The sequence below is a fragment of the Thunnus maccoyii genome, chromosome 12 (genome assembly GCF_910596095.1).
Source record: "Thunnus maccoyii chromosome 12, fThuMac1.1, whole genome shotgun sequence".
Taxonomy (NCBI): domain Eukaryota; kingdom Metazoa; phylum Chordata; class Actinopteri; order Scombriformes; family Scombridae; genus Thunnus; species Thunnus maccoyii.
This window is the reverse complement of record NC_056544.1, coordinates 5842044-5865179: the sequence shown is the minus strand read 5'-3', so window position 1 is coordinate 5865179 and position 23136 is coordinate 5842044. Positions and strand designations below refer to the sequence as shown.

Below are 23136 nucleotides of genomic sequence, written 5' to 3'. Positions count from 1 at the left end.
TAGACACCAAAATCCAATATAAAAAAATCAAACTTGAACATAAGGCTACCAAGGATAAGCAGTTGAGCCTGAACAGAACTAATACGACCTGTGTCCTTTAATGATCCAAGACTCTAATCTGCTGAACATACAAGAGAAGCAGTCTTGGTAGGCCAGATGTTCATGATTGAATTTTTCACTTTGAATTTTGGTCTCTTCAATGATAGAAATTCTAAACCGATTAAGTCTGATAGATGGTTTTCAAAGTTAAATATTTGAATGCTTTAATTCAGTTGCTATTAAAATTTCAACATCAAGTATTCAGTAGTGGTTAGATTAAACATGTAGACATTCAGTTGCTTGTAAAATTCAAATTACTCTGGCTGTTCCTGGCTTTCATACACCCAAGTTTGCTTTTACACAAAATGTGAGCCAGTTGGCTCATAAATCAATCTAGTTCACATGGTCATGACCTGAGCATCTGTGACAGTTTTGGAATGAATTTCTAGTGTTTTGTGCCGACTGCCTTCGACAGGTAACGTTTGCCAAATGAGGAAACGGTTCACACTGAGCCAACATGTTTTCAAGCATAGAAATACTAATCTGGCTGTTAAATCCTGCTTTTGCTGAAACACATTACACCATTCTGTGTAATACACTGCCCTGAACTGCTGCTTTTAAGGAGGTAAAATAATTGTCTATTCTCTTTGATTCGGGTCTGAAATTTCTTGTGCAAAGTAGTAATCTGTGCCAGAGAAGATATAGTATAGATTATACACTTGTTTTTTTTTTGCCAGAAGGCCGGTTTTACAATGGAAAAAAAAAACTCAAACTCTTTGTGACACGGCACTAATCTCTTCAGAGTTCCTCAAGTAGGGACGAATCACACACACTTACTCCATGATTTAGATCGCTATGAAAAAGTTGATCCCATTGTGCCTGCGAAAAACGAGGCACAGGTTGGATAAATCAGATTTAATTTGACAGCAGAAATCTTGTTTGAGTTGCATACGCTCCTAATCTGTGCTTGGCTTCCACTACTGTTAAGACTGTGCATTAGCTGAGAGGTAATTGGATTCAGCAGAAATAACCCTGTTTCCTAAAGCTGGATGTGCTTCCAGCAGTACCAGACATTATCCAAATCAGAGCCAGACTGTTTTGTATCATTTTCTTTAATTATGACATTTTAACATTGAATGATTGCTATCTTTTATGTTTTTGATTAAGTCCAATAAAAGTGAAAAGATTTCTCATCATCAAACTAGAAGCTGAATGTCAAATGCGTGAAGTTTCTCCCAAAATAACAAAAAATCCACTTTGCATCCATCCAAGTCTGGATGGTTGATTCTAGGTTGTCTGAACTGTGGATAAAGATAAACAAAAATAGGACGACAAGCTAAACAAAGTAACATTTCCACCATCTGACAAGCACTTTCTGCAAAAGCATTCTGATCCCTTTACATTCACTGATCATTACGCTGGCTGGCAAACATATTAGCTCATCATAACATGAATGTATGAGGATATCTGGATAGCGTATACCAAGATGGCATCCTATTCACTCCAGAGAAAGTTGCTCACTGGATGCTTAACACCAAAATGTTTTTAAGGCTTTGTGTGGCTTCTGTGTGTTTGATCCCATAGAGCAGTGGTTCTCGAAATGGGGTCTGGGGTCCTTGATTGGGTCTAATTTGAGTCAGTTTAGGAGTTCTTGATATGAAAACGTTTGAGAACCACCGCCATAGAGCATGTGCACTAGTCATTTTCCAGCTAAGCTTAAAAGCAGTTTGCACACTTTCTGCTGACTCCACACACACATGAATAGCATGTAGTAATGTATTAATGTGGCTCTTTGAGGCTTCAAATGTTATTACACCTAACAGATCAAATTCAAATTTCAAATTATTGTATTTGATGTTTCACAGCTGTTGGTTTTGGAATGATTGTGTATGGGGAAAAAGTATTTTTTTGGCCAGTGTGCATCACATGATCCTGGGCTTGGTTATGACTTAAGCCTAGCAAGCAAGTATATACATTGTTTGAATGCTTCTCAGACAAAAGTGTTCAAACATATGGAGCCCTTCAGTGGACATCACCTGTGTAAAAGAGAAAATCATCACACAAGTTACATTCCTTCAAGAATGAACAAAAACAAGGTCATTTCAGACATAAAAGACACCAACAAGGCAATTTCATTTAGTTTGAAATGCACAGACTATAATCCTGTGAGCCAGTGGTTCCTAAAGTTTTTGGCTCTTTACGGTGCTCATCACAGGTTGTAAGTCTCAAATAAAAACCCATACATTTCTGTTGCACACATTTATTTTTTCTCCTTTCCTTTCTTGCTTATCATGTTGCCACTCCTGAGATTTATCTTGCAACTTCCTCTCAAAGGGCATCACAACACCAAGGTTGGGAAACACTGCTCTTAGCCAGAAACATTCAAACATCATAAGTTTGGCACATTGTCTGCAATGTGAACAAAGAAACTGCACTCAAAGAAATTGTTACAACTATTTATTATTGTTTCATGTCACTGAACCAACAATAAGTGTCTTATGTTACAGTACATGCCACTGCCTTGTTTTCACATATAAAAATAGAAATCATTTGCTTATAGAAATCGAAATTCAAGATCAAAATTTGAAGTGTCCAGCTCAGTTCAAGGAGATACTAAAAGGTCACTTAAATAGCATCATACATAGCATGTGAGCATTCCACACAGCAGCACTACAGCTGTCAGCACTAAAGTTAATGTAAATCACAATCCATGTCAATAGAAAAGCAGTTTATATCTACCAAACTACTAATAAAACACTTCTATCAAGAATGCAGTGTCAAAACAGATGCAAAACTTAAAGGTGCAGTGTGTAGAATTTAGTGGCATCTAGCAGAACGGACTTGACAGAAATGGAATATAATACTCATAAATATGTTTTAATTAGTGTATAATCACCTGGAAATAAGAATCATTGTATTTTCGTTAACTTAGAATGAGCCCTTTATATCTACATAGGGAGCAGGTTCTTCTCCACAGACATCACCATGCTGGACCGCCATGTTTCTACAGTAGCTCAGAACAGATAAACCAAACACTGGCTCTAGAGAGGACCTATCACATTTTTCGTGAGTTTCACAGCCACTGTTTGTTCTCCTACATGCTTGGAAGGGGAGGGGGAGGGGAGGAGTATTCAGTTGGTTGCAATCTGCAACCCCACCACTAGATGCCACTAAATCTGAGACACTGGTCCTTTAAATTAATCTTTTTAAGTAAAATCCATTGTGCAGAGTCACCACAGTGAAATACTGACATGATTCAGTCACAGTGGGGAGAAAATAAAAAAAAACACACAAACCCTGCTATGCTGACTGTGCTACAGTGGATTCTGAAATGATTGCAAACTAACTGTGGTATAAAGTGCAACAGATTAAAACATTTGCATGAAAAAAACCCAAAACAAAACAAACAAAAAAAAAACCCTCTTTTCCACTCGACCTTCATTGTCAAAAAAAGGAGAGGAACCTAAAACATCTTCATCAGGATTTTAGTAGCAAAAACCATTTAGAAAATTTGATTTGATTCATATTGGCAGCAGGAAAAATAGTTTTAAAATAAAAAAAGCTTACTACTACAGGGATCATTAAACATCTTTTAGTTTCTGAGTGACTGAAACACCCAAGTTTCAAATTCTTGCAGTTCAGAGAACCTAAACAAGATTTTAATCTTTAATTTATTTGTAATGGTTTGGTTCAGTGTTGGTTCTAAGAATATGACTTCAGACAGTTTTGAATCTTAGAGAAAATGGTCACACATGTGAGACATTGGGAGAACAACACTTGGATACTGATTTTACATCCACATGCAAAGACCGTTTTGGGAGTACAAGTAGTTGTAGAAACTGAAATGTTTGGAACCTTAAAGGAACAGTTTGCCATTTAGAGAAATGTGCTTATTCACTTTCTTGCAGAAACTTAGATGAGTAGATCAATACCATTCACATGTCTGCACACTGTCACTGTGAGGTTGCCAGACAACCTCCAGGAAGTCACTGCATCCAGCCAAGATATAGTTCTGATGCATAACCCCCCATAAAAACCATAATTGCTCTTATTACAAATCTTTTTCTGCACGCATTTAACAAAACAAGATCTGTTTGTTCATTAGTGAGCTTTAGAGGTGTTGGTATTTTTTCACCTACAGTGAGAGCTAGGCTCTGTCTGTAGCTCTGATCTCCTCATCCAGCCCTTGGCAAGAAAGTGGATGAGCGTATTTTTCCAAAATTGAGGAACTATTCCTTTAAATTGTAAACCTGTGGACCAAAGTTTATTAAAAAAACAAAAAGATATTTTGCAGAGATTATTTACGCGTGGCCTTGCGTTTCTATTCATTATATTTTTGCTGCCCAGGTACAGACTCATTTCATGCACATCTGTTCTGAGTTTATAAATGCAACAAAAACTGTTGGTGTAGATAAAGATTTAGCTTGCACCGTTCTTCTTCACGAAGTGTCGACTCTATTCAACGAGCCACTGAGAACCAGCCTGATTTCTCTCCTAACTACCCTTTCTTTTACAACGTGATCCTTTTTTAGTGATATTTAAATAATAACCATAAGAATATTAGACAAGGTGAAGGAGATGAAGAGACGACATTAACAGACTACAGTCCAGCTCTCAGCTTAATGGAGCAGCAGGAGGTACCATATCCAACAACGCACCTCACTCCCCTCTAACGCCACAATGAGCAATGACGGCTCATTGCTCTTCACACTAGAGCCTGAAGTTACATAAGAATTTTGGATTAATGCTGATATAGGTTTGAGAATGAAGAAGGAGAAATGAGAGTTTCTTCTGCCTCCCTGTGACTTCTCATCCATAGAGGAACCCGTTGATCCTGAATCTGTGAGAGTTAAAACATTAGCCAAAACTGACTCACCCCTCAAAAAAATAGGGAAGCAGATCAAAGTGAGAGAGACTCAGGGTGCAGCAACCTAATCAGCTCCCAGGTGGAGTCAGACGTCAGGCAGTCAACGATCAAAGAAAGAGAATCGTGTTAGATTCAGGAGCAGAGACTTTTCCCGCACTTTCTACTCAGTACCTCTTCAACACGACAAGACCCTTTCACCTTCACGAGTCCCTCTCTTCAACTGATGATCCTCCTACTGAACCGCAAATCCTTTCCAGTTAGACATGAACTCGCACAGGAGTCTTAAGCGTTTACAAGATTCACCAGTGTATCCACACTGGAGAGAAACCAAACTGCTGAAATACCGTGAAATTCATACACGCCTGCATTACCGCACTGTGTGGAAACTGTACTGGTGTTGCAACATGAGTTCCTTTAGTGAAATCATGTGAAGAAACATTTAGTGTTTATGAAGACTTGTGTCAGTTCATGCTTCAGCACATAACAGGTACAAGATTAGTTTATTAGGTTTATTAGATTAGGTGCTAATTAACTTGCAAAGGGGGTAAAGATGCTTTCTGTGTAGACATTTTACACAGAAACTACATGTTGAGTCAGCACACATGCAGTGGGATTCAGGTCTATTTTCAAGTGCACTTATTTAAATATTTAGCAGTGGCTTTTTCAAAATAAAACATGATTTTGAAAAGATGGGATTTTTTTTATTTTATTTGTTTTTTTTCCACGGCCAGCTGCCTGTTCTTCAACAGATGGCTAACTGTTCTTCAGTTGGCATTTAGCTGTCAGAATCATATAATCCGCTAAAGATCGGCCGCTTCGTTATCAGATTTTCCTTTTACTTCTTTCAGGCTGGTAAACATCAGAGCAGTGTTACAGCGGAGGCGTGCTGCGTCGTCTAACTTAAATAACACTAATGTTAGAAGAAAATTTGATGAAATATAACGTCAACCTTCAGGGAACTGGAGCAGAAGAGCTATATCTCACTAGGAAGGTCATACAGAAACTAAACTGATTATGAGATGATTCAGCTCGGCAGGTGACAGTGACTGGTTGCATAATTAATCAGAGCGACGTCACAGTGGAGAAAAAAATAAAAACCTTTTGAGTTTTTATAAGCTGGGAAATGTAAAGGTAAACATGGCAGCTCTGCAGACCAAATTCCTGAGTAAAACTGCATTTACCGAATAGTTTTACTCTGTTACTGCTCTAACTGAGATTGGTTCATTTCAGTTTGCTAGCTGTAAAAGCTGGTGATTGTTTTTAACACCTCTCAGAATAATTTACTCGTCTTTGTTTTTAGCTGTTAGAACTCAGACAGGTGTCTGAACAGCTGATCAGCAGCACTACAAGCCACAGAGGATCAGTCTTTCCTTTTAGAATAGAAATTTCTATAATAAAAAATCAACGGATGCACATTCTGAAATGTTCTGAGACATTTTTCCAGTTTAAATGTTCTTAGTTGAAACCTCACTTCCTGTGTGGTGCGCTCCAATGTGTAACGTTTTTCAACCTCTCCTGAAGGTGGATTTGCCTCGTCTAAGACGTCTGTGACAAACCAGGAGTACAGGAAGGTACGACAGAGCCGGAGCTGTTTTTAAAATTGACAGGAGAACAAATTAGAACATGTCTTGTGGTGTGTCCAGATTGTCTAAAATGTCATTTTTCTCCTTTGTTTCTTTCTTTTTCTTTAGTTCAAACGAGTCCTCACTGGACTATCTAACAGCTCACTCCAGAAATGTAACACTAAAAAAAAAAAAAAAAAAAAATCAATGAAACACATCTAATAAAAACATCTAAAATAAAAAATAAAAATACAATCACATTGCTACATTATGTATTTCCCTCCTTATTACTGACAACCTCATTTTGACGAAGGATGTCATTTGAGACGAATCTACATCAGCAACAGAACCACAGAGAATATCTCCTTCACAGCTCTGAAATGTCACAAACGTCCCATTAAGAGATACCCAGTGTGACCTAGACAACATTTCACAACACACATTCAAAAGGGAAGCACAATCTGAGGTAAAAAGCTATGCTCAGCTGTTCCATCTTCAACTCAAACCTTTTTTTAAAATAATGCAAATCTAACTGAAAATGTCAGCTGAGTTGACGACAGAAAAAAAAAAATCACACATTTAACAGGATGGACAACTTTGTGGTTCTGCTTAAGTTTCAGTTTTTGCAGGTGGGTTTATCGACCTTTAGCAAATCTAATTTTCTGTCAGGCTTTAGTTTCGTCCTCTCTTTTCAACATATTTGTCCCGGTCTTTGTCTCACAACCCGTGATTGTGGTTCATGTTGGTGAGTATAAGATTCAGTTGCGGTCAAACGTTTTACAGGTTGTGTTTGAAGTTGACATTAGACAGCCAAGCAGGGAGGAAACAAAATAAAGACGTTTCACCGCAGGAGTTGACGTTAGCTCCCGGCGCTGGGCAGAGCGAGTCAGCTCCACTGATCGTACAGCAGCGTCGGGTCTACGAGGAGGTGCTGTAGGAGGAGGTCGACGTGCTCCTGCCTGTTTTACGTTCGTAGTTCACCAGTCGCTGTCCCACCAGGTATCTGGAGGACAGACAGGAAAGACACTTCTTTAGAAATGATTTTTAAAATGGAAAATTCACATTGTAAGATCGCTCTTTATTCTCCTCCATGCATCGGCTTTGATGTTGTTTTATCAGATGGGTAAAGACCTCTGTCTGTTCTTGTCAGCCTGCCTGCTGATTAAAATTCTCTAAAACACACTTTCAAGGTTTTTGTGTTCTACTGACTTGTCGTTCTTGATGTGCTCGTAAAGGCGTTTGAACTGTCGGATCTGGAAGGACAGAATGGCCAGCAGTATGACCACCATCAGAAGGAACGGGTAGATCCTCCTGTCCACTAGAGTCTGCATCTCTGGTTGTACACCTGCAAAGAGAGGCAGAGGGGGAAGGTGAAGGGAAAAGAAAGAGAAGACAGGATGAACACTGCAGCAGAATCTCCTCTTAACAAACATGCATGTATGGTTCAACATAACCCATGGCCCAACGGCTGTGACGTGAGATGTCATCGTTTTCAAGACGCGTGACTGATGAAATGCATCGTAATTCACTGAAACGCACACGGGGAAGGCTGCACTCTTAGCTTGCTAGCCTCTTACATGTGAATCTGATGGGTCAGCAAAAGTCAGCAAAAGAAACTTATGAGACTATGAAAAGAAAGAGGGGCTTTCTACTTTCGTGGAAGCAACAATACTCCTGGGTGGAAAACAACAACTGTGGTATGTTTTGTACAGTTTGCTGGCTAACTCGCTAGCCGCTTAGCATCCTCACTGTGTAGTTATACACATGTCCTCTGTGTGACTTTGACAGCAGCAGCCTCTGCAGGAGACTCACAACTCTCTGTTTAACTGTTAATCACCAACATCTATAAACATATACAACATATAGAGTTTAATTAAAACCAACGAAATGCTTGATGCAGATCATCAGAAGTGTTTATGACATTATTGAGGTGTAGCCTTCATCTCTGTTTGTTTAACTGTGGTTAATACAGGTTTAAACCTGAAGTAACTAACCTGAGATTTAACCAGAGTGAACACAAACAAATGCCATCATGTTCTTTCTCTCACTGTTCTCTGTTAGTACATTTCTAAAGATCAGCGTGAATTTAACTGTTGATGTTAATTTGTTTAATTGAGTTTATTATCAAGGTCATCCACACTCGCTGAAATATGATCATAAATTCTTTTCTCTTCTATCTATGCATTCCATACTCTCTGGCTTTCCACAAAATATGGAGAAACCTACAATTCATTTGCTGATCCAATATTTGCCTCATTTTATATTTTACATATTTGTGTAATATATCAACATTACATGTCCATGACTAAAAGTAAACAAGCAAAATCTAAAGGGAACTTCATTGTTGTACATATTATGTATAATAAATCACCAAAATTATGAAAAAAAAAAGAAAGTTATTTTTTCATTTTTTGGCTGCTGAGCCAGGGGCCAGTAAAACACTGATCTACTGGCTAAGTGGGCCAGTGGGGAAAGAATGTTACATTGAACCCTGCGTGTGATGTCTTGTCTCTAGAAACTGATGGAATAGAGTAGAGGGAGACAGCAGGACTCTGTTTAATGAGACAGTAGAGAACCGACTGCATCTTAGATTGTACAATAAAATAAAATCCTCATTACAACAAGGGCTGGGAAAAGGCGTTAACTAGTTGTTTAAATGTAAGGGTTGTCAACATCAAAAACACTTGTTTACAGTTAAATTGGTTCCTTTGGTAGGCTTTGCATAAAGAAAAAAAAAAAAAAACACTTCTCAAATGAGCCCTGGGTCCAAATTAGTGAGGTTCTGTCTGTGTAGTCGAAGAGACTCCACTGATACTGAAACTCTAGCTGCTCTCATTACTGAGGCTTCTCATCCTCACACACGACCCAGATACATGACCATACATAGAGACTCACCCAGCAGGGGCGTTATGCCTTTAGAGATGGTGTAGGGCACACAGAGAGACAGCAGCAGGACGCAGATGACTGGAGCAGCCAGCCTTCGAATAATGAAATGGAGGTCGATGTTTCGGATACCGTTAGCATACACCTACAGCAGAGAGACAGAGAGAGAGAGAGAGAGAGAGAGAAGATACAGGCAGGCTCTTTTCAATGCCAATTCAGCTTCTTATTATCTTTAAAGATGACCTGAGAATATACCTTTATATGCATGTTTTAAAGAGTGTTGCTGTTTAAACAGTCTTCAAATACAAAGAGGACAACGTGTTTAATTTTAGAATCATATAAAGACATCTACTCACACGTTTAGTCTTTACAGTGTATGTGAATTAATCATGACTGACCTGCTCGATGACTGTTTTGAGCCACCACTGAGGACCCATCAGTGTGATGGCAGCAATGATTTTAGCATGGAGCACGCCCAGGGCCCAGTCCTGACACACACACACACACACACACACACACACACACACACACACACACACACACAGCAACAACCATTTTACAACCAAGACACAATAAAGGTCATCTCAACATTTTAGTTTTTGCTCAGTATCACAGTCAAGTGCCTGTAAAATCTGTTTCGATAAAAGTACCAAAACTACGTCGTCTAAACACAAGTGACCTTAACAAGAGAAATAAAATGGTCAAAGAGTGGAAATATGTGATCACAGAATAAGTAGAGATCTGATATTTTTCGCTACTTTAACCATAAATAATCCACTATTTCTCTGATGAACACAATGAAGTTGTGTGAAAGACTTCATCCCTCAGATTAACACACACACAACAAACCGCATGGTCCTACCTGCCAGGGGTAGAAGAGAGGTGTCTGGTCCAGTGGGACTCTGAGAGGAGCAACGATGACCAGCTCAAACAGCAGACCCAACAGCAGAGGAATCACCCCAGCTAACAGCATAGCAACCACTATGGTCTTCAGGATCTGTTCTCACCAAAACATTAACACACATTAACATACTTCACCACACATGAACATATTTGCTATTGACTGGGAGGACTAGACAGACATTACCATGAGTGTCCACTCCTGAGCTTTGATCATGATGACCATCCGTCCCTGTGGCATCCAGGACAGCAGCACGGTGGCGGCTCGGATGGACAGCCAGCAGACGTACAGACCGCTGGCTGCTGTGTACAGCTCATGAACCATGGCGCTGCCCATCCAGAACGACATCAGCCAGCGGCCCACGCACACTGAGAGGAGAGGAAGAGGAGAGACGGTAAATAGAGATGGAGAAGAGGAAAAATAATATGGAAAGAAACGCCTCCTTGTAGCTACAACTTACCGGGCAGCGTGAGGCAGATCAGACTAGCCAGCAGCAGCGTCACACACATGAAAACGACCAGCAGAACGATCTGGACGAGCAGAAACAGCACAAAATAACATGAAACGTCTACCTCGACAGTGACTGATATGACCAACTGTGAAGCTGTCAGTCACCTTGAGGGGAAAGTTGATGGGCCGGTGGTACGGCTGGAAACCTACAGGGCCGCCCTGCTGCAAGATGGCCTGATGGGCGGCGTGAAGCCCCTCCCCTAGGCCGGGGATCCTGTTGTTGTTATGGCGACCGGGAGGGTTATTGTTTGGTTGGTTGTCATCATCTTCATGTTCCCCCAGCAGGTAGGAGTGGAGATCACTGTGAGGCAATTAATTTTTCTTATCACTATGAATGTGAAGCAACATGGTGATCAAAAGATAGACACAGCAAGCTATCAGGTTTCATTTGACAGCTTTACAGTCATGTCACATGAACACTGTGGTCTGCACTTTTCCAACAATTATCTTTCCTTTAGGTTTATTAACACTATATGTTGTACACAGTGTGTGTGTGTGTGTGTGTGTGTGTCCAGCCTACAGCATGTATCCGGCGGTGAATGTCCAGGCGTGGACGAGACGTTTGAGCCACTGGCGAGTGTGACCCTGCTCCAGCAACGCCGGCAGGACAACCTGCAGTAACAGCAGCTCCAACGACAGCTCGCTAACCGGAGCGTCGCTGCAGAGACAAGACATAAACCAAAATCTATTCACTTTCACTTCATAATATACACGTAACCGGAGATGGCAGCTCATTTTCTCTTTTGGGATCCTATTTTGGTTGTCAGCAGAGAGAACAGACACCTTTAACTTCCAGATATTGAATGTTCAGTGATAATCAAGTGTTGTCATGTGTACCTGTAAAGCATGACATTGTAGGGAAGGAAGTTTGGGAAGAGCACTTTAATGATCCTGATAGGAAGCCAAAGCATCAGCAGAACTATGGAACCAAACACCACCTAGAAATACACACAAACACACACACAAACAACCACAACCAACGATTGTTAGTAGACATGTAAAATGTCCCTATAATATCAGACATTGTGCTGCTGAAAAGCATGTGTGGTAAATTCAGCTGCAGTAATAATCTAGTAATAAAGTTCACCATCCTTTTTAACATTTTTTACTGTATCAGTTCACCCAAATTACAGGGGAACATGAAGAACCATTTCCTCACTAGGAAGCGAACTGATATATGAGTAAGAGATTCTTCCAATTCTTTCAAAAACCAATCTCTCCTAGTTACTTTCTCTCTTCACTCTTGTGCCTCTAGCATGTGTGTGTATGTGTCTCAATGTGTGTGACCCACACATGTTGTTCCACTATCACATACCTGCTTCAAACCATTCCTAACATTCTCACAGCAGCTAACCCTTTTAATGAAGCTATGTGTTGTTTTATTTACAGGGACATGCACCCATACAGTGTTACTGAAAACACCAAATTCAAATTGATGACTCTGACTGAGGCCAACAATATCCAGTCAGTAGCTTTTAAGGGGAAAAAAAACATCCTCCTTAGGGACTGGCTAAAAAGCTCTCCACTGCCCATGTTTACTACTCTTAGTGTGGCAGAAGACATCATTCTCTAATGTATTTCTGAATCAGTATTTGAAATCAAAAGTGAGGGATTAACTTATTTGTTTTAGTAAAATTTCTTGAGCTGAATCATATTGAATTAGCTTTGAATTGCAGCGTGCCATATTGTGACAATTTTATCTGTAACATCTGTGTATCGGATCATGGATTGTGCATTTACATACACACCAACTAGTATCTAGCCTTGCAGATAGTTCTGGTTTTATTCGTTGAGGTTTCGAGATTACTGTCTCTGATGTCCAAATCTAATGTCTGATGGAGGTGAGTGGCATTTCACTTGAGGTGTTCAGTGAAATTTTTTTTTTTTTTTTTTTCTAAATCCCAAAAGCAGCTCTTTCCAGAAACAATATCCTCCTCAGATAATCCACAGTCCTATCTGTGAACAGTTTTTATAGGGACTATTTCTTTGGTAGAAACTAGTTCAAGTAAACACTGTTCACACTGAGGGTTGTGATTCATCAAGAATAACCAGGAGTACTGTTTCTGGAAAGAAACTATGCTGTTGAATGCTGCGAGCATCACAGATGAAATTCCATTCATCTTCATTGTATTGAGATGGAGGCAGACATCTGAGAACCTGGGCAAATAAAGAAGCTATCTGTATGGTTAGATACCACTGTACTGCAGGTAAATGAGAAAAAAATGCTTGTTCAATTTACATGTACATATGATATACTTATATGTATTGTTTTTATGATCCATGCGCCATTTTTGCACTTTCGCTATGCTTTATAACAATTCTTTTCACTTAAACTCTACATAATGTACTCAACTTGATATGACAGCAATATATTTCTATGTATGTTGCATCAAAGTCAACAGAAATCTGAGTGCTGTTATATCAGTGCAGTTTAAGGTTGGGAGTGATACAGCGGGAGGATGCATGACTGACCACAGAGAGTATAAACCTCCGGAGGTGTCTGTAGATGGGAAGGTGGATCATCTCTTGGACTGGGTTGAAGTCTGGATCATTCAGGTTCCTCAGGAACCAGAGCACACCGGGCCGGAGCACCTGAACACAAAGAGAAACACATGCACAAGCTTAAGAATTTAAATATCTTATATTATGATGGATGGTTTGTGAGTACATGACTGTGAAAAGCTGAAGTTCCCCATTTACCTCCCTGAGCAGAAGGATGAAGGAGGCGAAGTAGAAGACGTAGACCATGCCGACCAGCCAGTGGAGGAACATGGTGGTTCCGGGGGCCGAGTCAAAACTCTGCTCCCTGTCTTTCAGAGTGGCATCAAACATCTCCTGCAATCAACAAAGGACATGATTTATTGTCTGTGTTTTCAATAAAAACAAACAAAAACACAATCAATTTTAGGCACTGGTCCTTCATCAAGTATCTTGATTACATGTGTACACACTGCATCATGATTGCATTCAATCTGCTTTGTCAGTCATTAAAGGGACGGTGTGTGACTGTATCAACAGTATCAATTACAGTGTTTACTCGGCATGATTGTCTTACCAGTGAGCAAATGTCGAGCCACCAACCACAAATCAGTGGGAACAAGCCTATCTCCATGACAACCAGCAAGGACACCTGCGACAAATAAAAATACAAACGTAATTTAGTTTCGTTTTTTTTTTTTTTTTTTACTGTAATCATCGTTTTCATGATTGCTGTTTTGACTGAAAGCTTTGCTAGTTTGAAATGAACAAAATACTCTTCTCTGGTTACCTTGACAACAATGTAGCAGACACCCAGGAGGCGTCTGGAGCGCTGGAACTTCACTAACGAAGCCAAAGCCTGAAAGAGGCACAGTTAAGGACTAACACAAAACGTGACATGAACAACCTGCAGTCTTCAGTCAGTAGTTTATGTATCAAAGAATGGGTCCTTCACCTGTTTCTTCTTGATTCCTGACTAGAGGACTAACACAACAAGGTTTAGAAACATGTCATAAAAGTGCCATTTATTTACAAGCTAATAGAACATCTTGCAAACACTCAGTTCATACACACTGGCTTATTTGTTCATTGTAAAGGATACATGGCAGACTATGAGAGCTCCGGCCAGCAGGATGTACCCCAGTATGGTGGTGATGAGACCGTCAAAGTGTGAAGCTCTGACCTGCAACCAGAAATAACATTTTATAATCAAATAAACTACATCAATGCAAGACAGATCCAAATGCTAGTGAGGAATTCAGACTGTACAAGTGTCTCCCTCATGTGTTACTGTGCACTCACATATTCCTCAAAGCCCAGTCCAACCACTGAGAAATGGCCGATGTGATAGGGGCAAAAAGCTAGGAGGAAATACAGAGGTTAGGTTAGAATAGATAATGTAGCAGAACATATGAGAAAGTACACAGGACTGTCTTAGAGTTAAGGGAATTTCTTGTAATTTTAAAGTGACTACTTCCCAGGAATATATCACTCTTTTCCCAGGATTCCCGGGATTTCTCGCCATGAGTGAAATTTGATTTTAACCACAGAATTGCAGCAAATGTATTAAATGTTGATGTTTGTTCAAGTTCTCTGATGTTTTTCTTCGATATTTAGCAGCGTCATTACATTTAGTGACATGTTAGCTATCAGTGAGACTCAACCTGCATCTGAAAAGTTGATCCAGTCATAACACCATAATAACAGCATTTTAAGGTTGAAATATAACTATGACAGTTAAGTGGTTGTGTTAGTAATGTTTTACACATGCACGTGCTGAAGATCCCAGTTCTTGCAGGTATTTTTCCAGGGAAATGGGAGCAGATTGTGGCGAGAAATCCCTGGAATTTTCGGGTTCCCAATTTGAATTGAATCCTATACTGACTCTCTTCCAGTCACTGAACCACAGTGAAAAAATGTTTAAATAAACTCCTCATGTAACAATATACCAAAAGCTTGATAGTTTTTCAAAAGGTAATACTCTCTGTACAGTACATCAGCACTCAAGCAGGTTCAACTTACCAAAGACCAGGATGAAGAGTGTGTTGAGTGACACCACCCAGAAGACATGCTCCTACAGAAGAAACACACAACTTCGGTAAATATTACACAATATCTGGCTATAAAGTTCTGATGAAGATCATGTATGCATCATATCAACATATATACATAATCCCACTGAGGTTATTAAGGCACACTTGAAACTGTGTGTGAATGTGCGAGAGTGTTGTCAGAGAGAGTGTATGTACTTACTAAGAAAACAAGAGAGCCATCCAGCCCCAGCATCTGGAAACACAAACACAGTCCAACATCATCATAATCCCAGGGATTAAAGCAGGAAAAGAACCTGAACAGTTGTCCAGGAGGAAAAGTGTACCATGTACTGAATTAAGTATTATATGAATTTAAAATTTAAGAACTTTCACCCCTGTAATCCCTTATAATACATATAAATTTACTTCCAGTTTTACTACAAATAATATTGATGCAACTGCAATTACATCCCACTCAGGTCTGCTACCAACAGCATCCCTGGGAATGGCAAGAATCCAGAATGCCGTGCTAACACACTTCAGCGAGACAGATATTTCCTGTAAGAGAGGCTTTTAGCCCAAATTCATCTGCCGACTAACTGCTTCCCTCTTTACAATCTGCTTTTTTAGCACCGTGTCCTAGCTACATCACACCACTTTAAGACAGAGACAGAGGAATAAAAAAAAAAACTGATTCCCACCCTTTCCCAGGTGAGTTCCTCTGCTGCACGGTCCCACTCCAGAGCGTTCCAGTTCAAATCTTCTGCAAAAAAAAAAAAAGAATCAGACACAACTGAAACAGTCAGGAACGCCTACAATGCACAGTAAAAATATTCCCTTGCCACATACAATGTTTTTCCTCGCCATGGTTTATTTATTCCTTTATAAAGGAATAAAAACACCAGTTCACACAGTGCTTTTGTGGGCGCTTTAAAACGTCTAAAAAAAAAAAAAAAAAAAAAAAAATATATATATATATATATATATATATATATATATATATATATATATATATATATATATATATATATATATATATATATATATATATATATATTTTAAACTGTATCTAACTTGTTTAATGTTTTATGTTCACTGACCTTGCCCTCCGTTATTGGCATCAGCAGCATCTTCTTCCCTGCCTTCATCATCTTCATCCTCTTCATCATCCTCCCCATCTTCATCTTCTTCATCGTCATCGAGTTCAGCCTCATTTCCCTGGTTGCCGGCTTCATGTGGGTTGGCGGGTGCCGGCTCGTCTGGACCAGGGTCTGCAGGGTTCTGGCCTGCTGCAGCGTCCGCAGCAGCCTGGGCGTTGACTGCAGCGTTACCACCTGGACCCTGTAGAAGATTGATGTATAACAGACATATTGCAGTCTTTTGTTCATGTAGAGCACAGACCTGGTTACTTGAGATTATTTAAATTCTTATTTGCTCATTAACCAAACATATTTTGATTCAGCAATTAATAAGGAAAGCTTGACAATCAAACTTACAACACAGGGAAAAAAAAACTCATCAGCAACTGCCTCACTTGCAACACAGTCTTACTCATTTGGTTTGTTAATTTGTTCATTTTTCCAAGCTGGCTCTGACAAATGTCAGTGCTGGCCTGGCTCGCACATTCTCTGTCTGAAAAGATAACGGTCCTGAAGTTTCCCCTCAGAGGAAAAGTTGGCCAAAGTTAGGTTTCAACTTTCTCCCACTTAACTTTCTGTCCTGCATTTCTGTGTTGGGCCACATTTATTATTTCTCACTGAATCGGGAAAAAAAAGACGGTATTTTTACCAAACATCATGAAACAAAACAAAAAAAAAGTTTAACATTACAATAAACCTGGTTTCAAACTAAGAATGAATGCCTTAGGTAATCATACACTCCAATAGCTTATCTCTTACAAATATACACTTGTCACTCTGCCAACAAGGCCAGAGTGCATTAGTGCATTAGTGGTAGAATATGCAGGGAAGCCAACAGACTTGAGTAAGCCACTATCTGTCTAGCTCTAAGTAGAGTTACAAAAGAGATGCTAGATGCTCACCTCATTAGCTGGTGCAGGACCGTTAGGCTGGTTAGGAACCAGAGGAGGCTGATTCTGCTCTAACCACTGAGGGGCACCACCATGGACTATCTGTTCTCTGAGCCACACCAGGCTGATGAAGGCGCACAGCGTGCAAGTGACCACAAAACAGCCCTGGAGGCAGTCGGCAAGCAGGTTTTGTCTGTGAGGAAGAGAAGAAGCATCATTACAACAATTTCAAAACTTCACTACAGAGAACTGAACAAAGGGAGAGAAAAGACGACGAGCTATAATGAATGAACACACTTTGATCACCAATCCGATCTATTTAGAGAACTAGAGAACACATAGGCCTACAGTATATAGAAGTACAACAGGGTAAGAGAACCAAGACCAGAGAGTGATCCATACTCACGTTGAAAGCATATCTAATGGCAGGGTAAGGAGAGAGCTCACAGAGCCGGTAAATAAACACTTGTAGATTCGACCTGTTAGAAAAGCAAACATAAAAGATAGTGATGTCAGTAACAACATCATGAGAATCACTTCTTTCACCGACTGAAACTAAAAACTAAGCTCCATATTTTTACTTTATCTGTATTTTACTGCACTTCATGTGATCTAAAACCTATTTATTTACAGCATAAATGATGAAATTAACACAGTTTCATACAAGAGCCTGTTACAGAAAACAGATGAAGTTGATTGAGATAAGATCGTTGATTAAGATACTTTATTTAAAAGTTAGTTATTTGGACTGGAAGACATTACTAGTGACAAATCAATTTTTTTTAGTAAACCATGAGCTCAAAGTTAATTTCAGACTATGTCTCAAGTTTAACTATTGAATGTCCTTAGATGTTTCCCAATGCTGCATGCCTTAACTGTCTAAGAGGTCGCCAAGCAATATTGTTTGTTAGTAAGCATAGTGAACATTTAGTTCCATTCCCTAAGTAAAAGCATTGATTTGTGGCTTAAAAGATTTAAGTATATTTGTTTCTGCAGACTGGATTGAATGGTTCTATATGAGTTTATTACATTTAGTTCAACCTTTCCGATCTTCTAAAATTTACTGCTTAACATTCATTTTCTCTCAACTTTTCCCTAAACTTTGATGGAAGTTAGGCGGTGTATGCGATGAAGTGTAACACACTGACAGCTCTGCCCATAAAATCTCCTTTTTTTGTCTTATTACTATGAAAAGTTGTAACTTACATGCTGTGAGAGGCACCACACCTAGCCAGGCAAAGGCCACCAGTGTGTAGTGAAACCAGTATCTGATGGCTGTTCCAATACTGGTGACCAGCCCTGCAAAGATGTCCTGGACAGGTAAGCGAGATGGCATGTCTGGAGAGTAGACTGGAGAGAAAAGAGGAACAGATGCTGTAGTTCTACCTTAATCACAGACAGGAGCTCACAACAAACGTAAGCATATTTCACATGTAGATTTGATTTACTGGAAAACTTACTTGGTGTAAACGCAAACCTGTGTTTGCATAATTCACAGTATTCTTTTCTGCTGTGTTTCAACCACTGCAGCAAGCTGTGAGAAGAAAAGGACACTTAAGTGAGTTTACTGTCTTCATCTGGTGGAAAATTTACATCACTCTGTATAAAAGAATCTCCCTCCCTGCAAAATCCCACAAACTTTTCCACGATTCTTCGCTACTGAAAGGTTGTGTTTCCTGCATGTGTTATTACTTACAAACTATATTCAGGGTAATTTCTGTAATGTGACCTTTTAGGCATATTTCCTACCTTTCTCTGACTTCCCCGCAGGATTTATAAAGCTCTCTTAGTTCTTAGTTTGGAAAACAATTTTTCAAAGCAGCCTAACATTGATCTTAAAGCTAGAGGTTTATTAGAACTTGGTCATTGAACATACCATTCCTGATGGATAAACTTGATGCTGCCAGTGCAGACACAAGGGTGATAGAGTGGCTTGTCCTGGGTCCCCTCCGACCGACATACCCGACAGATGTCCGCTGTACAGTAGACACACAATAACATAACTTGGCATATCATTTACATCTTGCGATATTGTGAAAACTTGCATTTCTATCCATTTTACCAAAGGATCAGTGATTTACCATGAGCTTGAATCATGGGAAACCACTGATCTGTCACTAATTCCAGTATGCATTGCTGCAGATCAGCACTCTATATTTGTGATAACATGAATATGTATCTTCAGTGAACAGAGCAGTACAGGTCATACTGACAGGAGGGCAAATTGTAATCCTTGGATTACCTGTGTCACTGGATGACAAAAATAACTATAATTATCCCAGGATGTAAAAGCATAACACCAGCTAGGACACCCACAGTATTATTTGGTGACTTCATATATGTTCATATATGTTCAAAATATGAACAAGAATATCACAATTTGAGATAGCAGCCACCTGACCATCAAGCCAAGAGCCAGCACCTTTCTGCAGCATTAATATGGCTCAGACAAAATGTATTGGGGTAACATTAGCTGTCTACATTATAGAGCATGTTAAACATGATAACATTAGTTACATTAACAATGTTTAGTGTGTTATAAATCAGCGTAACGTAGTAAACGAGCCGCGTCAAGTGGCAGGGCTGTCCTGGTGTGTCAACATAACATTAATTATCATGTGTGATGTTATGACAACGGTGGCATTAAACTTATTAAACGTTAGCTTGTTACCAGACAATTAGCTAGCGTTAGGTTACATATAAATAAAATGTGAAATGGCTGTCCACTAGGAGTTTTACCACCACCACTCACTTGTGCTAAATGTAGTGTTTGTTATAGCAAAACAGGCACTTAACGTTGCTCATTATATTCATAACAGCTGATAGCTAACGGGTGTACGCTAATGCTAGTTAGCTAGCTAACGCTAAGTGTTTGTTAAAGTCTAATGACTCTTTGTCAAAGGTTAAAAAACTGAAGAATTGCCACTGACAGCATATAAGAAAGAGTCAGATAGAGGCAGTGTTAGTTTCAACGGTTACACTATTTGTCGCTAACGATTAGGGGCAATCAAGTTTTAACGTGAGCTACCTTCTTCCGCGGTGTCCATCTTGACTGACTGCTCTGCTCCACAGTAACCAGGCTGCTCAGTCAGTGTGTAAGCGATGCCTGCTCGCTATCTACCAACAAACATTTCAATTTGGTCTTTAACTCAAACTGCGATTATCTTTGAGTATGAGATAAGCATTCGTTTCGAAATTTAAAAATGCCTTTTTACTTCATGGTACCACAGCTAGTGCTGAGGACTGAACTCAATGTAACCGCACTTTCACCACTAGATGGCACCAAAGCGCAATGAGTCGGGTTGACAATCTCATGTTGAAGATCCCCTCCTAACCTGCGTCTAGTGGTGGTATACAAAAATATGAAAATAACTCTTGGAGGAGGGGTTCACAATTTTTCAAGTCTGTCTTAAAACAGCAATCAGGTGCCCAAATGAAAATTAAAATAGGGTTTTCCTGCCATAATCGTTCCTCCTGTTAATAGCCATTGAACCAATGGCCATTAGAAGATCCCTTCATAATGCACTTACAATGTAAGTGATGGGGGACAAAATCCACAGTCCTCCTTCTGTGCAAAAATGTATTTAAGTTTATCTGAAGCTAATATGAATCTTCAGCTGTCCAAATGAGTCAAATCAACTAAATATCTTTCAATGTTACAGTCTTTTTAGTGCCAAAGTCCCTCTGTCTGTCATCCTCATTATTTGGATCTCTTGGTGGCAACACTCTGCTGAGGTATCACACGTGTCAAAACAGGTTCATGCATAGATGTGTGAGGATACAACACTAGTATCACTCCAGAAAATCAGCAATTTTATCACATCAGCATATCAGGGATACTGTACCATAAAGGATGGGTTAGCAATTTTTCAAGTCTGTCTTAAAACAATAGTACGGTCAGATGCATTGAAATAAGTTCAAGTTTGCCATAATTATTCCACCTGTTAGTAACCATTAAAAGGAGTTTATCGAAAGCTAATATGAAGCTTCAGCCATGCAAATTAGTCCTTTTAGTGCCAAAATCCCTTTTTTTGTTACTACCACCACAGCTCAACAGGGAAACACTGCCATAGGAAACACAAAGAGGGAATTTGATGCTAAAAAGACTGTAAATGTGACAGATATCCACTTGATATGACTAACTCAGACTGTTGAAGCCTCATATAAGCTTTAGATCAACTTTTTAATGCATTTCTGCACAAAATTACTGTGGAGACACTGTGGATTTTGGCCTCCATCACTTACATTGAAAGCACATTTGAAGGTGATTTTTAATAGCCAGTATGAACAAGAGGGATGGTTACAGCTAGTAAAACCTCTTTCAGTGTTTATATGGGCATCTGACTGTTTAAAACAGAATAAATTGTCAACTTATCCTTTAACAAATACTGAATGAAATATATTATGACTGCATCCAATTCCACATATTAAATGCAGCATGCAGTTTATCGATGTTAAACAACCATATTATCATGAACTTGTTCAAAAACATGCATTTGAATTAGCCAACACAACTGCACCTCTTATAGGACTGTTTTAATGTCTTTGCTGGCTCCATACTTGATATTTTTGTTTTGTATGCATGGTTATATGTACTTGGTTAAAAAACAAACCAGTTATGACCGCATATAGCTGCAGGAACAGAACATACGCTGGATTCATTTGATACAGTGAATGAGTGAAAGGTTTTTATTAAAGGAATAGTTCAACATTTTGGGAAGTACACTTATTTTCTTTCTTGCTGGTAGTTAGATGAGAAGACTGATTGCACTCTCATATCTGCATGCTAAACACTGTATGAAGCTACCACTTTTTTGGCAAGTTCTGCCTCTCTGCAGACTGGCTGTGTCTGAAATCACTCCCTCATTCACTTATTTACTTCTCCCTATATAAATGTGTTTAATGGATACAATCGCTTTTGTACATCTCATGAATGCCCCATATGCATACTAATATTGTACATACTTAAATTTTGCAAACTATTCATGCTAAATAAGAACAACTGACTGACTGAGTGCTCTACAGAAAAATCCTTCCCTAAGGTGTTTTCTTTGGTCTGGCGGAGAACAGCCTCAACCAAAGATCATAGTTTGTATAATCTGAAGCCAAAGCACATTCACATCTGTATTTTATACTATTATATCTATCAAAGCTGCAGCATACTGTAGCTTGGACAACCAGCTTTTGAAGTGCAGAAAAGTTTTACCTAGTTACATAGTTTAACCTAAGAACGGTAATGTCAGTTTGTTGGTTTGTATGTGCCTCTGTTTGCCTAACATGTTAATACAGAAGAAGATATCTCAGCACCATATAACCATGAAATTTGCAGACATATATGATTAATTCTAACAATTATGGTGCCTGCTTGACCGAGATGAGATTTCCATTTTCATTAAAGGAAATATCAAAATCTAGTTGACAGATTGGCGTGAAATTTATTGAGCACAATCATGCTCACCAAATGATGAACCCTCTTAATTTTGGGCGCTCACTGAGCTTTTCTCCATCTTTTTCCCCCACTGTATCTTGTAATATAAAGGGCTTGTTACCAAGGACTTGGTTGAGCTCATTCATGTTTAGAAGTGGTAGAGCTTTTTTAATTTTAATGTCCTTGAACACTGCCTTAAGTCAAACTTTACAGTTATAACCTTACTATTAGTATGGCTCTATAGCAAAATTATAAAGTTATCAGCATTTTCTTCCTGTGCATCATGCCACTAGAGATGCTTCATACTTTTAGGCTTTTGTTTAATTTAAGCGCTTACAGTATTTACATGATTGTAGTCCTTTATTTATTAGTCTGAATATAAATCTCATGTTGTTCAACCAACATC

The 23136-nt window shown here is 39.2% G+C and overlaps 1 protein-coding gene across 1 annotated transcript; it reads right to left on the bottom strand.

Moving 5' to 3' along the window:
• Positions 1 to 3598: 3598 nt before the first annotated feature.
• On the bottom strand, positions 3599 to 20566 carry LOC121908954 (E3 ubiquitin-protein ligase MARCHF6-like). The gene is made up of 26 exons (XM_042429289.1): positions 20331 to 20566; positions 19179 to 19278; positions 18763 to 18836; positions 18509 to 18652; positions 17709 to 17781; positions 17315 to 17495; positions 16374 to 16614; positions 15975 to 16036; positions 15494 to 15526; positions 15263 to 15314; positions 14543 to 14601; positions 14343 to 14423; positions 14031 to 14099; positions 13818 to 13892; positions 13463 to 13597; positions 13235 to 13354; positions 11600 to 11700; positions 11283 to 11420; positions 10868 to 11063; positions 10713 to 10782; positions 10439 to 10620; positions 10214 to 10348; positions 9750 to 9839; positions 9364 to 9496; positions 7678 to 7813; positions 3599 to 7471 (listed from the first exon to the last, which is right to left on the bottom strand). Exons 1-26 carry the CDS (start codon positions 20347 to 20349, stop codon positions 7387 to 7389), a joined length of 2784 nt encoding a protein of 927 aa, XP_042285223.1. The 5' UTR covers positions 20350 to 20566; the 3' UTR covers positions 3599 to 7386.
• Between the last annotated feature and the right edge of the window lie 2570 nt (positions 20567 to 23136).

Coding starts and splice junctions, on each gene's coding strand:
- LOC121908954 (XM_042429289.1), bottom strand. Junction 16,615..17,314: donor GTCCTGCACCAGCTAATGAG/GTGAGCATCTAG, acceptor AATCTTCTACAG/GGTCCAGGTGGTAACGCTGC. Junction 10,783..10,867: donor CCATCAACTTTCCCCTCAAG/GTGACTGACAGC, acceptor CTGCTCGTCCAG/ATCGTTCTGCTGGTCGTTTT.